This window comes from Cicer arietinum, chromosome 8 (genome assembly GCF_000331145.2).
Source record: "Cicer arietinum cultivar CDC Frontier isolate Library 1 chromosome 8, Cicar.CDCFrontier_v2.0, whole genome shotgun sequence".
In the NCBI taxonomy this organism is placed as follows: Eukaryota; Viridiplantae; Streptophyta; class Magnoliopsida; order Fabales; family Fabaceae; genus Cicer; species Cicer arietinum.
In genome coordinates, this window is record NC_021167.2 from 4,466,010 (window position 1) to 4,481,541 (window position 15,532).

Genomic DNA, 15,532 nt, shown 5'->3' on the forward strand with positions numbered 1-15,532 from the left:
CTGCTGACTGGATGAATGAAAAAGTAACGGATAACGAATTTGAAGAGCCAGATCACCCAACGCAGAGCATTGATACAATCATGCAGATAATTTCAGAAGCTACTGTACCAGCAGCTGGGAGCTATTCTTTAGACTGGATTGTGGCTGATGACCTTGACATGGATGATGATATGGATGATATAGACTCTGACTATGAACTTGATGTAGATAGCAGTGGAGAGATTGTATATGCCATATAATTTAATCATCATAGAGACATCATATTGAAAGGACAGCACCTTAATATTGATCTTTATGGCCTTCTCAGCATCAAAGATAGAGAAAATATTCTGATACTATTTCTTCCAGATTGGATGATGCACGAAGTTCATCATGTTGATTTATATGTTGTATGCTGTTATAGAACAACCAATGCCAACACCATTTATCATTATCACTTTTGTGAGTAGAAAATGTTTTCTATTGGTAAACTCTATTTCTCAAAAGGAAGTTCCACTACTATGATTTAGGCTGTTTAATGACACATACTTTTAGAATTTGTTGCATTATTAAGTTATTATTAAGTTTTTACACGTCTAAAATAATAATAATAATGGAACTCTCCACTTCTTTTCCCAAATGCAGAGAACCTTTTCTCGTTTGCTACACTCTAAAAGGGTTGTTGGCTAATTACCTTTTCGCTCACTTGTTGAATACTTATATTATTTTTGTATACACATTAGCCTTTGTTGTATCCTGCCAATTAAGGGAAATTTTGTTTAGACTTCCCTTCTTATCAACACATACTCTTCATCACCTGCTATCTAGAAGTTCTTGTGTTTATCCTGTTATGTAGTACATCTTATTTCTGTCCGACATTTTTTAGTTTTTCGCTAATTTCCGTTGGAGCAACTAAGATGGATGTGATTATGATTCTACAATCTACATTAGTGTAAATGGGGTGGACAATTCTAATGTTTTACTTCATGAACTAAGATAAATGATTCTTCTTTGTTTTTGTGGGCTATGTATTTCTGTTCCTTTTACTACATAAATTGCCTTTTTATATTAGTACTTTTTATTAGTATAAACGAAACATTTCATTTTTCTTCTTCCTCTTGCTTCAACTTATAGAATAAATTAACATTAATGAAAAGGGATAGATTGGAATGAGATAAAATGGATTTCATTTCATTCTATCATATACTTGACTTTTTTTTTTCCCTATCTAATTTGAGAGTCTAAGATAGAACAAGTCCTTTCTTCATTGCAAAAGTTAAGCTCGTTCATGTATTGGTTTGATAAAATTACCTCAGTTCAAACAATGCAAAAGTTAATTTATTTAGTTGTATGCTATTTTATTTCATCTTAGTCAAGTTCACTTTATTTTTCATCATAAATGCTATTCAAGCAGCCCATGTGAAGCGGTTATCGATATGACTTGTCCTCATGTCTTTTATCATATTGCAGATTGTACTTCTCATACTATCAAAAGTAAAATGAAGTTCTATTTAGTCACAGAGAAAAAAAAACACTTTTATTTTCAAAATAAAGAACCAGTCCCATTTCCATAATTCTGTTGTGCACAGATCTTATTTTCTCTTCAAATGAAAGGGAAAATATTGAGCTAGTTTATTACAGAATAATAGTCATGCTAAAATAACACATGGAGTAATCTTTAAGGCCACATTGATGTATACTACATTTACAGTACTGTCCAACACAAACTCCTGCTTTGTTCACTACAGTTACATGAACACATGATTATGGTAAATAGGAAACCATATATGAAGCAACATCGTTTACAAGTTTCAAAACATGACTTCAAGTCACTTTATCTTCAGGAAAGAACACTCATGAACGAGTTCCATGAAGCCAGTTTAGGTTAATATCAACTTTAGGCATCTTAATCTTTAGATTAGGAATGTATGAAAATATTTCCCATAATTCAGCTCCTTCTTCATCACAGATCACATATATTTCATGCTTTGAATTTGCAAAACTGAGGACAGAGTAAGGCAATTCACTTAAGTTTGAGCAACCCTTCATGTAGAGCTTCTCAAGTTTTTCCAAGTCACCGATATCGTTCGGTAATTTCGGAAGATTCACGCAGTCTGAGATATCGAGACATCGCAGCTTTTTAAGGCCTCCAACCGATTCCGATATCTCTACTAAATCAGAACAGGAACAAAGCCTTAACACTTCTAAATTCTCCAGCTTTGAAATATCTTGAGGCATTACATAAAACTTATGGCAGTTTGTGATACTGAGCTTCTTCAATGAGGTAATGTTGCAAAAACCATCAGGTAATTTAATCAAATCACTACAATAGTCAATGCTCATTTCCACTAGATTTGGCATAGCTTCTGAAATTTGGATAGACCAGCTTTCAAAAGCATGCGTTGTATTGCACATATGAAGGGACAATTTTCGCAGATTCTTCAATCTGCACAGGGAAGGGACTGAAACTTTCTCCAACCTTATTCTTTTCAAGTTTGATAAAAAACCAAGTAGCTCAAATTTGGTTAGTTCGGAACGATGGAAACCATAATTTGTGACTATTAAAACTTTCAGTTTACTCATTTTATTGGTGAAATCCGGTAACGAGTAATTGTCGGACCGGATATTTAAAACCAGAACCTCAGCCTCATCAGGTTGCATGTCACACCAATCTGAAGAAAATGTTTCATCTGCAAAAACATCATATATGTCAATAAGCATAGAAGATGATGTATGGCAAGAGAATGAGTAGTTCATATTGCATCCTATGTTTTATCTAATTTCATTTTTATCTAACGTTATCTTTGAAGACTTTTAATCAAGTGAGATGTGAGAACATTGTTAGAGTGAACAGATAATCCAGTCAAATGAACTTACAAAGTTTTTGAAACCTTTCGCTAAATTGCTTAAGAAAATTATTTTGTAACAAATGGAGTTAATTTTTCATTTGTAAGTAAGCATATAATTTAGACATAGAAACATACCAGTTGATATAGACAATATGCGGGCAGCAACCTTTAGCTGATTCTGTTTAACCAACATTCCGGCGATGGATGAGTACATACGACTAATGACTCCTTGTTGATTCTGTCCTATCCACCAATCAGGACGATTATCTCCACTTAAGTCAATGATCAGTCTTTTTCTCTCTTCAAACGGTTTCTCTTTGCTTTGAAGGATCGCTAGTTCTTGGAGGAGATCATGCAGCATGACATAGTGGTTATTGTAGTACATGTCTGTTTCTGTTGCAACTTTCCTGATCGACAACGAGCATAATTTAGTAACTGAAGGAAGCACCAAAACACCAAAAAGATAAACCTATTAATCTATTTCACACAATAGTTTTTTTTACTTCTTTGCATTATAATGATTAGCCGAAAGTTACAGATATCCGTGCATTCTTTACTTCTTGATTTACAAATATTTTAAATGTCATTGTAGAAAAGAAACTGTTTACCTTGTAGCTATGACATTAATCAAATTCCTGGTGGTTAAATCATGGACAATAACCATTGCATTTGTACCATCTTCATCTAAGTTATGCAGTTCTGCCCAAATATCAATGAAGACAGTGACAGGGATCCTCTGGTCTTCAGGAAATAGCCCCATATCCATGAAGCACTCCTTTTCATTGATATCCTCCAATATATCCAAGCTTTGTTGAAGGTAACAAAGCAAGTCAGTGCTATTAGACTCCAGAATTGATTGACTTTGTAAACGTCCCTTCATACTTTGCCACTTCTCAAAAGGCTGCTTACAAAGTGATCCGGCAATGACCTGAAGCGCTAATGGTGAACCCTTACAACCTCTCACTATCTGTGTGCAGGGAAGTAAAACTAGTGAGTATGTAAACTAAACTTTCTTCGCATCCATTTTTGTTGTTATTTCATTCATCAACTCCCTACTTATACAAGTTATAAGCATAACATAAATTTCCATGATCTAACAACTAACAAATGACTCATCATTATGCAATCTATCTAGATCTGTCTAGATAGGCGTGACTCATCATCTGAGGAAACTCCTCGTCCTTAAACTACTTGGCCTAAATCTAAACTCCTGATTCATGTTGTTTTTGTTCATAAATAATTTGTTAATATCCCATACTATAGTAGAAGATTTAACATAACAAAGGGACATAAATTTCTGTCTTGTTTGTCACATATAATCATGTCTTAGTTAGATTGAAGAGAAAGCAACCTCATGGACAAGATTTTTATCAGGCATATATGAACTGCTGTCATTCAATTGAGCAAAGTGATGGAAAAGGGAGACTGCATGATGATGATCAAGTGGATCCAACTGGAATGGTGTGCCAAATCTTCTAAATGCAACTCTTGAAGTGACCAAAATCTTATAATCTGATATTTGGAATTTGAACTTCTCAATAAGGCCTTCTGATCTAGGCCAAACATCATCCAACACTAATAGTATTGGTCTTCTCCCAACCTGCCTCAGAAGACGTCCCAATTGGTTAATCGCGTCTTCATCGCTTTGAAACTCAGGCACCCGACTTCCACAGTATTCAAATAGTGTCCGTACAATGTTCTTCAAGTTGGGAGTTTTTGAGACGGTAACAAAGAATATGTTTCTGCCAAACTTGTCTGGTCAAAACAAAATAGATTTCTTAATCAAGGAGAATGGATTCTATTGAAATTGAAATGAAGCAAATGGAATACAATGAAATGAAATGAAATAAAGTTGTTTGGATACTTATTATGATTGAATGCCAAATGAGATGAGATTCGTTTTGTCTTATACACACAAAACTAGAAGATAATAGTCATAATCAATCCAAACAATGAAAGCTAATGTAATTCCATTTCATTTCAATCCAACCATAACATGAGGTTTGGTATCATTTCATATTAATTCATGTCATACAAGACTACTAACTAAACAAACTACCTAAGTTCGAATCCTATCTGAACAATTTTTTACCAGACTTGACTTACTTCCCGGTTAAATTCCAGATTACTAAGACTCTTTTTTCCTTAGAAGCTGGAGGGTTAAGACAACAAAAAAACAAGTGATTCCACAAGACTAAAAGAGTAGTAACAATTAGCAAACAAAAGAAACAATAAGTTAGTTAGATACTACATACCTTTGATAGGTGGAACCCAACAAAGCTTCTTAGCAAGTGTGCTTTTACCTGAACCACCCAAACCAGTCAAAACAAGTACAGAAACACCATCCTTAAGCAATTCACCCTTCAACTTATTTAAAGGCTCAACCATTCCCAAACATTCAGGCTCTTCAGGAGCACCATTCAAACCCTTTATTTGATTCCCAATATTATTATTATTAAACTGACCCAAATTCTCCTTTCTCATCAAAATCTCAAGAATTCCATTCACCTTACCCAACACTTCCATCAAATCCCTTCTATTCTCCACTTGAACATTCACAGACAAATGTCTCTGAAGAGCCTCATCTTTCTTCTGAAGCTTTGATTGGTAACGTGGGAAAGAAGGAAACTTCCATCGATTAAGTTTCTTGCTTTTTGTTACAAGCTCTTGACCCTCTCTTATGTGTTTCTCTAACTTCTCTATTTCATCTCTGGGTCGATCTAACAAATCGTTGTACTCTTTCATTTCTTCTATCAAAGGGGCCAAATTGTTCAAAGTTTCTATGTTCTTTTCAAGTGTTGGACCAAAGTCTCGACCTTTTTTGATTGTTTGAATAGCGTGTTTCACGATCTCTCCCATCACAGCTCCAACAGCACCTCCACTCAATAGATCCATCACAACTTTATGAAACTCTTTCTTTGTAACTATGAAACTACTGTTTCTGCTTTGTTGTTATTTTTGTGGATTCAAAAGTTTTTGTAACATTCAATAAATCATATGAACTCAGCTAAAACTAGGAACAGTTATAGCAAAAACATGTTTGGTTGACTTACGAATCTTGGTCGTGATGATATTTTAATATATGCCTTTGTGTTTTTAGAAAGCACGCGGACTGGTGTTGTGGTAGTTAAGTTGCTACTTGCTAGGAAGAATCCTCCAATTAGGCCTGGACACTGGGTCGGTTTGGACAAGTTCGGACCCAAAAACAAAAACAACAACCGAACCAAACCGAGGGTGAGGAACACAGACCGAATGCAGTACACCCATTGGCACGGTTTGAATAGGTCATGGGTTGGGTTAAATCGGCTTGAGCCATTTAACGGGCCACTCAAAATATCTGGCCCAATTGCATTCTTTTTGTTTTTTTTCTGTGATAGCCTATTTTTGGGCCATTTTCTAATCCATTTTTGAGGTAATTATTAGACCCATTTTATAAACTTTGAATGTTTGGTTCAACATGGTATTTTTCTATTGTTGTGTCACTTGGCTACCATGTCCAATTTGGTCATTATAAATGCGTCAATCATATATACAAATTCAAATTTTCACTCATGACAATTGACAATATTACAATTCAATACAAATTATAGAGATGAAATTATAATTCTCATCAACTTGTGATCTTTGATGCACAACATGAGATTTCCAAATTTCATTTGTCCCAAATGATAAAATTAAATTATTTTTTATCTATTATCAATGAACTACATAAAAATCTTTTGAATCAAACTGGTTACATGAAAAAGGATTACAGATTCCAGAAAAAGGGTACTAAACTTATTACTTATTTAACTCAGCTGATTTACTGGAAGATCCTTGCTTGTTTCAACTAAAAATGGAATTGGCTTGGTTGGGGCAGGAAGCCGACCAATGCTATCGACTTTATCCTTTTGCTTTGGAGGTGGTCTAGCTGCTTTAGGCAACAATCTTCCTTTCTTCTCGAACCACTCAGGCTTCAACAGTGCCCGGAAGCCCAATTTATTGTAATACACCTTTCTGACAGACCCACCAGCTGCTTCAACTGCTTCCTTGGCCCTAACAGTGACCCTTGATACCTGTAAGCTCAATATATTAAAAACACATCCCTGTCTACTTCAGTGTTTAGAATAAAATAACAGTTTTGCATCTATTTTCCTCATCGATAAACAAAAGCATAATATTCCGATCCAAACTACTATGCAGTTCAGTGCACTAGGTTCTATATTCTTTAACTTAACCAATTTAACAGTGACAGAACTGAATTTTCTGTGTATGCAGAACCAGACTGAAACTTGGTCTTAGTTCTTCTGAAGCAAAGCCACATGCCAGTGGCTTGATTCAACAACACAAATACTGATCCGATAACACAGATAATTGAGAAGAGCATTGAAAGAGTTCACATTGTGTTACTTCTCTAATTAATTTTTCATACCAACTAAGATGGATTTGGTATTTTAAGATGTGAGGAAGTTTTTATGAGACTTAATTAGTTTTGGATTTGATTGATTTTCCTCTGCCATTCTTTGGTGCTTGCATCAATGGACACACAAATTCAAAACCATAAGCGGCACTCCTCTGTAACCTGTAGCACCATTTAAGCCAAACAAATTTTTACTTGTTTCTTAGCTTTACAGCACCAATAATTAGTTATGAGCTTATGATCAATGGTTAAATTAATGATATTAGATGAAGATAAATACCAAAATAGTTAAAAGTATTTCCAAATTTAAGACTTAAGAATCAAAAAAGCATTATTGTGGTCCTCAAAGCACTTATTACTTAGCCTTCAAATCAAAGTATACCTCTAGATGAATTGGCCACTGGATCTTCTCGGAACCACGCCCCATCAATCGTACTCCATCTTTAATTTGCTTCCCGAGTACCCCTGCATCCTATGTATGGTAATAATAATGACCAAAAGAATGAGAGGGAGCACATGAAGCAAACAAATCCAATTTAAGTGAGGAGGTAGTCGCAAAAACCTTGAGTGTTTTCATTGTGATCAGTTCAGAAGAATCTATCTTCCCAGCATTGATAAACGTTGCAATTTTTCCCAAACCTATTGGCTGCAAGAGAAGATATAAAACAAATTTTTGAATATAGCAATACAAATTAGTATTAGATTGAGGAAGAAAAGGGGAAGGATTCACAACCAAATAGAGAGGGTCTAACAATATGAGCTTCAACCATGGCTATGGCATATGACTACTCCATCAAATAAACTTATCTAGACATTAATACTACTTGAATAGGTCCCTAGAAGTATCTTAAGTTCTTAACGCTTATAAATCTGAGGGGTCAAATCTATTAGCCAAAATGTACTCCAACATTTGGCATTATGCTATTCTATAGAACACTATTCTATATCAAAATTCACAAACACAATTAAAATTAAATTAGTTAAAGATCCCTTCAATACAATAAAGAATAAACTTTGACAGACTTTTGTCATTGGAGTTCACAATACTCTTTAGTGCATATCATACTTGACAATTGACATGTAGAAACAAGAGGTTCTTATCAATCAAAACCAACATACTCAGCTACTCAGCCATATAGATTTCAGGGTCCTTGAAAGAAAAAATTTATCTTGCAAATGATGTGTTGTAATAAATATAAAACCTAATTTCTGTATTGAGCATAGCACTTCAGCTTCAGAAGAAGGATGCTCCGGTATGCTTCCTTTTTAATATTTGTGGAGAACTGGCTTTATTTCTTGAAATGGAAGTCAAGCAAGATAGTCTTTATCAGTCGGTCTTAATAAGTATGCAAAACTAATATTGCTCACAAGTAACTATCCATAAATCTTATTATTATATAATGTGAGAGACTATAAGAGTTCCACAATTATAACCAATGAACTCTAATAATATATACCAATGCATATTTTCATTTTCATGATGCAGCAAACGATAGTATCAAAGTTGTCAATCGTAGAACACAAAAATAGCATTATGTTCAAATTCTGCTATGCTACTGTGCTATAGCATAGCATTACTATAGCCACTATTAGACAACACTTTTACTAAATAGCGTATGGCAGAACAACAACAATTAGTTCAAATTTCACTATATTGTCGTAGCTATAACGCATATAGAGCCACTCTTTGACAGCACTGAGCAATAAACAAAAAAAAAATCACACTATAAACATGAAAAAATATACCTGAAAAGTGAGGCTAAACGGGTTCTTGAACCCACGTTTAGGCATCCTACGACGAAGAGGGGTCTGACCTCCTTCAAACCCCAATTTTGAACCTTTTCTAGCTCTCTGACCCTTATGACCCCTCCCAGCAGTCTTACCCTTTCCAGACCCAATTCCACGACCTTTCCTTGTCTTCTGTTTTCGGGGAACATTATCTCTTAGATCATTCAAACTCAGAAGACTGTAAGCTCTAAAACCTTGAAAATTTGTGTGTGCATTGAGATTACTAAATGTTGCACGAACATCAAGAGGTTGTGGGAGTTGCAGGGGTTGAAATTGAACAGCTGGGTATCGGTTGTAAATCGAACTTCTGATGATTGAAGTCGAGAGAACAGAAAGCCTTCTCCTTAGCATATTTTCTTCTACTCTAATCTTCCAATAACAAAAATGAAATTTAATAACTTTAAACCTTAAAATGCCAACAAATTAGAACCATAAACAAAAAAATGTTACAAAATCAGATAACATGAATCATAAAATCAGTTAGTTATTATAACTATTATTCCAAGTAAAAAAAAATAATGTAAAATTAGAATCCTAAGTTTTGCAATCAACGAAAACAAGTTTGAATGAAAACAATAAACCCAACTGCAAAATGCCAAAATGTAGAACCTACACTCAAATCAATACACCCTAACATAAAAAACCAGCTACAAAGTACACCTATATTATCAATCACGACACTTCAGCGCGCAATTGCGATATCTCCTTGTGAAATGGAGCTTTGGTGTATTATATTATGAAGGGACGGCTATCAAAGTCGTAAGTCGCGTCACACTGATTCAAACTTTCAGCAATCAAACCCAGAAGAAAAACAAAACTTAACAGATTCAAAATGTCACAAATCATAAAACTGAAAACAAATACAAAAACCCTAAGAGACCCATTATACAATAAACCCTAACCTTTTTGTTCTTGCTCAGTGATGACGACCTTCCACCACAGAAATAATGGCACGCTCCGTAGATTCAGTACCTTAACATAGATGAAAAAATGAAGTTATTTAATCAAACCCAGATCCTAAGAGAAATGAAAAATCTAACAAAAAACTTATTGTGCTTTGAATAAGCAGAAACCCACGTTAAAAACCCTAACTAAGATCGTTAAAAACAATAACAAGAACTCATATCCTGTTGCATGTACCTAAGTGCGTTTGCGAAGCATCTTTTCTCCATTTACAGTTGATGAGAAGAAAAAGGAAAAAAGAAATAAGGTATTAACGTCGACGGAACCAATGGCTAAGTTTTTGTTTAGTTAGAAACAGAAATGATGGAGGTGGGTTGAGGCTTTGCGTAGGAGGAACCGGTGGTGTTGGTGGCGGCGGCGGCGGTTAAGATCGAATAATGAGTTTTACTGAATTTGGGTTTTTTTTATTGGACAGCCTCTCAATTTTTTTTTACAACAGCCCAGTATTTAAAAATATAATATTAATCCTATCCACTAAAAAAAATTAGTTAAAATTAAATGAATTAAATAAATATTAATATAATAAAAATTTAAAAAATATTTTTTTTTTAAAATCAAATAATTACCGAAAAATTTGTGGATGGAGTTTTTCGGTAGCTTCCGAAAATGTCACGTTGAAGTTTGTCGGTAGTGTAAGTTTTCTGAAAAAGGTAAAATAAGTTTTTCGGCAGTTCTAAAAAACTTCAAAAAAGATTTTCGAAAATGACATTCTGTACCGAAATTTTTTTTAAGGTTTCTGGCGTAGAAGTTGTGTACTGGAAAACTTGAAAAAAGTTTTCCAAAAAGAATTTTTTTTTATATTTACTTCTGTAACTGAAATGTTGAAATAAAGAAATAAAAAAAAATGACAACTTTTTATATATAAGAAGGTATTTTGATATTTTCTTTTGTTTTTTGGGATACATGGATAAATGAGAGTTTTTTTAATAATTTTAAGTTAGGAGAGTTTAGATATCTACCATCCAAAAATCTTTAACCGAACCAAAGTTATAAACCACACAAATTCGTCTAGCCACTTTTGTCTATTAATTAAATAAAATTATTATATATAAAATAATTTATGTTTAAATATATTTATATATAAATAAATTTAATTTTTTTATTTTTTTAAGTTAAAAATCAATTATAAATTATGGAGTCAAAATATGACACATCCATGTCTTCAAATATGTGAATTTTTTTATTAGACTCTTTAGAAATAAATAAAAAATCACTCATTCACATTTTTCTACTATTAGTGTGGGTGAGTTTTCCTGTTAGATTAAATCATCAATAAAATTCAAACTATCTTCCTTAAAATTTAAACTATCTTCCTTAAAATTTAAACTATCCTATGAGTCTTATAACATGTGTGAACCATATGAATTTTAATTAGTAGAAAAAAGTATTAAAATAAATGTTTTATTAGCATTATCATTCTTAGAAATTGCAAAATGAACTGATCCAAGGGCTTGAATATTTGTCCAAGATGCTTTGAAATTAGCAAGTGCAACACACGACCCTTAAGATCAGATGCTCCTACGCGTAAAAAAAAAAGAAACAGATGTTGTAATTGTAAACAAACACAGGTCATACTTAAGCACTTGACCAGTAAATCGATTGGTTGGGTAAGTAAATTGTATTCAAAACAAAATCAGCAAATAAAAAAGGATTTTGAACCTGACGTGAATCGAACACGCAACCTTCTGATCTGGAGTCAGACGCGCTACCATTGCGCCACAGATCCACTTGTTGTTTTGGGTACTTTTTTATATGAAAAGGTTCAATTACGTTCAAACTCAAACAAATCATGGCTCTTTTTTTAAGTACAACAAATCATAACTTTTTCTTTGCTAAAAAAAACTTTTAATATTTTTTAATCAAAATTACAGAGAGAAAAAAGAATAAAGTTTTTTTAATCTCCAATAAAGTTAAAATCACTTTTTTTTTAAACAAAAAATTAAATTCAATATTTGTCAATAATATTGTATGATGTCAACCGAATGATTTTGTCAACCAACCAAAACTCCATTGTTGAATTCATCTAATGAATCATATCAATAAAAATATTTAGAACTTGTTTCTTTACACTTTTTCTTAAAAAAAATTATTTTAGAAATTTTTATCAATCTATTACAACTTTAAGAAAAATAATAATATAAAAATAATCTAAAAAAAAGCTTAAATTAAGAAGCTGTTTTTGATAACTTTAAAAAAAAAATTATAATTGATTTTTTTTTTTTATAAAAAATGATTCACTATAGGATAGACAAACACAAAAGAGATCTCACTATTCTGAAAAAATTCTAAACCCCCCTTTTGTTTTTAAATTTTTTTAAATATGAATTTTTAAGTTTTTTTTTTTTATTATAAATTTTTTTAAAAGAAAACAGTCATAAGAGAAATTGGTTTGAGTAGCTTCTAATAAAATATCATTTTAATTATTTTATCATAACCTTTTTTGATATTAAAATTTTAAAAAAAATACTTTAAATGAAAAGCTAATTTGATTAGTTTTTTTTATGAAAATCATTTTCAAGATGCATTTTTTTTAAAAAAATTATTTTTATTATGTTAAAATTTCTAATAATAAATCTAAGTTATTCAATGTTAAAATTATTTTTTTAATATGTAAGTAATGAAACTAAAATAACTCTTCCTTTAATTTATGACAAATAGATCTTAAATTATTGAGTACCAACATAGTTTTCTTATAATATCTAATAAATGGACACTTAAAGTTGTGCAACCTTTTCAATTTTCAACTTGGAAAACTTGCTGTCAAAGGATATGATCAAGGGTACTTTTAAGTCCATACTTAAGTACTTCCTGATTGCCTAATCTGAATCCATCTCCATAGACTGATGAGGTATCTGACTCTATCTGGTGTTTGTATAACTCACCAAGTTTCTTCTCAAATTCAGACCGTTTACCCTTCTTCGATGAAGAAGAAGATGGTGCATCAATATTATTGCAGATCCAGAAAAGATTTCTGATTCTAACCACAGATGAGCCAAGACTTGGCAGATTCCTTCTTCAACTTCTGGACTCAGGTTGGGATAACCTGTCATAAAACCATAAATTTTGTCCCACTTAGCACCATGAAACAGAAAAATAAACTTTCTGCATGATGCTCATTAAGGAACAGCTGAAATACCTTTAAGCCTTAACCATGCATGCATTATCTCATGAGCTAGGATTGATCCTGTCAACAACCTATAAATATAAAATCCTTGAATTATATATACAGTTATGTCATGTGCAAGCATTAGATTGTGAAAGCAGATTGTATGAGGTTACCTAGGAAGGCCATACAAAACAAGAATGGCTGTCACTTCACAACGACGAGTCAGTCTATAAGGCTCGGTTATGATGTCTGTGGCTCGTCGTTCTGCCCCAATCCACGGTCTTCTTAAAATCTGATATTACATGAAATTCATATAAAACCGTTATATAATACACAAATATTTTATATATCAATTTGGAAGCAAGGAATCCCTACTGTGGTGACAGTTTGCTTTTCAGACAAGCAGAGTCCTCTACTTTCAGGTAAATGGTGATGACCCTACAATTGATAGTAAAATAGAAAAATAAAAACTCTATAAGTTAGGATAACAGAAGGAACAGAAGTAACAATATTGTGCAAATGAAAGTTCAACACATTAACACATACATTCTTTTCTCCTTCCATGGCCTTATTAAGTGCTTGTCTCTCGACCAAAAGCATAGGAACTTGCTGCTCCATTTTCATATTTAAACCTTTATAAAATTTTAGTATTTCAAGGTAAAGAGGTTGGCATTCATGACTATCCATAATTGCGGAGTCTAGACAATCGAGACATAGCTTTCGACCATCATCAAGCAAAATATATTTTGAATCCTTTGGCTGCACGGGTTAGAAAGTTTTGTATTAGATAATAGGAAAAGTAAAAAACATTGGATTTTCGGAAACTCTTAACAAGTAACAACAGGTGAAATGTTTTGGGAGCTGATATAACTGACCTCCATTCTTCTGCAGCTGTAACAACGAGGAGTGCCATCGAGCTCATGTGTCGGGCAGTATTTTTGTAGCCAGAAAGGATGAACTCTATACTCAATGAGGCCAGCTGAATTGGCAGGGATCTGTAATGAAAGAATCAAGAATTGTCGTTCACCACACAAAACACATTGCTGCAATTTCTTTCTTATGAAAAGATAGTTTATTTTTTGGTACGGAAGGAAGAAAGTGAGCATCATGTTTTCATCCCAATGACTTATGATGTTTTCATTTATACCCTTTTTGATGTTTTTTTGTTGCATTCATACTCCTAGTGGTTGAAGGAATTGGAAGGAAGGTACATCCATTAATAAACCATTGCTAGCAAAAACTATTCAATCAACATTTCAAATATGGTAGGATCACTATGGCCGCAGCAAAACTCTCCCCCAAGAATCTTAACGCTGAAGCCTTCTCCGAGCTGGATATGAATCTTGGATCTTTGGTTACACTGGAAGAGACCTGAACCATCTCTCATCCAAGTGCTCTTCGGTGTTGGCCCATGATTTATCATATAAACTCAAACTACAAAGTTCAGCAGAACTTACTCGAGTATTGTTCTGAGTTCTTAACTTTCTGAGAAGTGAGAACAGCTCAATATCATTACTATCCCAAGCATATGTATATTGTAGCACAATTTCAAAAGCATGTCCATGATAAGAGAAAAATTTGATACGGAATCGACTAACTCAAATAGACAGCTGCAAGTGAAAGACTCCAACCAAGAAGATACTTACAAAATTCTTGCAAACATCACATTTTGGGTGATGCTTCTCCCTGTAGCAAGCTTTATGGTAAGGACCGTTGCTAGACATGGAAAACTGTAAGGGAACAAATGGAGAATAAAGTAAAATTCATAATCATATTGAGATTGATTAAGAAAAGATATAACTAATTTGAAGATCCTAATAAACGAAGTTAGGAATAAAGTTTCAACTGGTTTTGATTAAACTCACTTTTGTAGAGCAAGCAACATACAAAAGGAACTCTAACCTCATAATCAGTGATTGGCAGATGGCAATCATCAGCATGGCAGCAGAAGCATTGTGGATGCCATAAACCTCCCATGCAGCTTAAAAATCTTCCATGGCCAATCTCAGCATTACATCCTGCTCATATACTGCAAACAAATTTTCCAGAACCGAATTTATTGTTTGTTTTTAATAAGGAAAAGAAATATCCATGAAAATATGAAAATAGAATTGCATAGGTGTCTACTATATGGATCCATGTTGTTGCAGCAAAGGTAAATATTTCAATTTTTAGGCAATCATAAAATAAGAATGAATGCCATATGTTAGTCTAAATCAGTTAGTTGGTTGGCCTAGTAGTAATCAAGTTTTTTTCTCTTCATTTTGGTAAGATGTAATCATATCCACAATTACCTGAATCCAAGTGGAAAGCTGATGGGAGAAGGTTTAAATAAAGAATCATTGCCATGTCGAGGAGGAGAACCAATGTTCAAACTTTCTTGAATTGTCCTTGCAGGTTGCTCATCTTCCTCAAGTTGATCTTTTGCACGACGTTGATTTTCATCCT

General features: G+C 33.2%; 5 protein-coding genes and 1 non-coding gene across 7 annotated transcripts in view; 1 reads left to right on the forward strand and 5 right to left on the reverse strand.

Moving 5' to 3' along the window:
- Positions 1–500, forward strand: part of LOC101505626 (serine/threonine-protein kinase SRK2I-like) — a 4,480-nt gene extending 3,980 nt beyond the window's left edge. The window contains exon 10 of the mRNA XM_004511915.4: positions 1–500. Coding sequence (XP_004511972.1) covers positions 1–239 — 239 coding nt within the window. The 3' untranslated portion in view covers positions 240–500.
- Positions 501–1,501: 1,001 nt separating this feature from the next.
- LOC101505949 (probable disease resistance protein At5g66900) lies at positions 1,502–6,023 on the reverse strand. The gene is made up of 5 exons (XM_004511916.4): positions 5,084–6,023; positions 4,180–4,583; positions 3,437–3,795; positions 2,964–3,235; positions 1,502–2,669 (listed from the first exon to the last, which is right to left on the reverse strand). Exons 1-5 carry the CDS (start codon positions 5,721–5,723, stop codon positions 1,834–1,836), a joined length of 2,511 nt encoding a protein of 836 aa, XP_004511973.1. The 5' UTR covers positions 5,724–6,023; the 3' UTR covers positions 1,502–1,833.
- Positions 6,024–6,356: 333 nt separating this feature from the next.
- Positions 6,357–10,402, reverse strand: LOC101506260 (uncharacterized). 2 transcript variants are annotated; one of them, XM_004511918.4, is made up of 6 exons: positions 10,156–10,402; positions 9,918–9,987; positions 8,974–9,379; positions 7,790–7,873; positions 7,610–7,699; positions 6,357–6,883 (listed from the first exon to the last, which is right to left on the reverse strand). In XM_004511918.4, the coding sequence occupies exons 3-6, from the start codon at positions 9,364–9,366 to the stop codon at positions 6,617–6,619; spliced, it is 834 nt and encodes a 277-aa protein (XP_004511975.1). In that variant the 5' UTR covers positions 9,367–9,379; positions 9,918–9,987; positions 10,156–10,402; the 3' UTR covers positions 6,357–6,616. The 2 variants fall into 2 exon arrangements, with proteins under 2 accessions (XP_004511975.1, XP_004511974.1); XM_004511917.3 differs by having other exon boundaries at positions 8,974–9,384.
- A 1,230-nt stretch (positions 10,403–11,632) lies between these two features.
- On the reverse strand, positions 11,633–11,704 carry TRNAW-CCA (transfer RNA tryptophan (anticodon CCA)). Its single transcript has one exon. It is a non-coding gene; the product is annotated as a tRNA-Trp (tRNA).
- An 898-nt stretch (positions 11,705–12,602) lies between these two features.
- LOC101503031 (protein DA1-related 1-like) lies at positions 12,603–15,526 on the reverse strand. Its single transcript, XM_027337236.2, is given in 11 exon segments — positions 12,603–12,744; positions 12,747–12,932; positions 12,935–13,021; positions 13,115–13,173; positions 13,258–13,376; positions 13,460–13,522; positions 13,631–13,843; positions 13,960–14,079; positions 14,731–14,814; positions 14,987–15,113; positions 15,379–15,526. Coding segments are annotated over 10 exon segments (1,032 nt in total). The 5' UTR covers positions 15,062–15,113; positions 15,379–15,526; the 3' UTR covers positions 12,603–12,718.
- Positions 15,496–15,532, reverse strand: part of LOC113783926 (protein DA1-related 5-like) — a 2,545-nt gene continuing 2,508 nt past the window's right edge. The window contains exon 4 of the mRNA XM_073364328.1: positions 15,496–15,505. Within this exon, the coding sequence (XP_073220429.1) occupies positions 15,496–15,505 (10 nt within the window). The remainder of the gene's footprint in view (positions 15,506–15,532) is intronic.

Coding starts and splice junctions, on each gene's coding strand:
- LOC101505949 (XM_004511916.4), bottom strand. CDS start 5,723: ATGGATCTATTGAGTGGAGGTGCTGTTGGAGCTGTGATGGGAGAGATC. Junction 4,584..5,083: donor TTGGGTTCCACCTATCAAAG/GTATGTAGTATC, acceptor TGTTTTGACCAG/ACAAGTTTGGCAGAAACATA. Junction 3,236..3,436: donor ATTAATGTCATAGCTACAAG/GTAAACAGTTTC, acceptor GTTGTCGATCAG/GAAAGTTGCAACAGAAACAG.
- LOC101506260 (XM_004511918.4), bottom strand. CDS start 9,366: ATGCTAAGGAGAAGGCTTTCTGTTCTCTCGACTTCAATCATCAGAAGT. Junction 7,874..8,973: donor CGTTTAGCCTCACTTTTCAG/GTATATTTTTTC, acceptor CTTCTCTTGCAG/CCAATAGGTTTGGGAAAAAT. Junction 7,700..7,789: donor TCACAATGAAAACACTCAAG/GTTTTTGCGACT, acceptor TACCATACATAG/GATGCAGGGGTACTCGGGAA.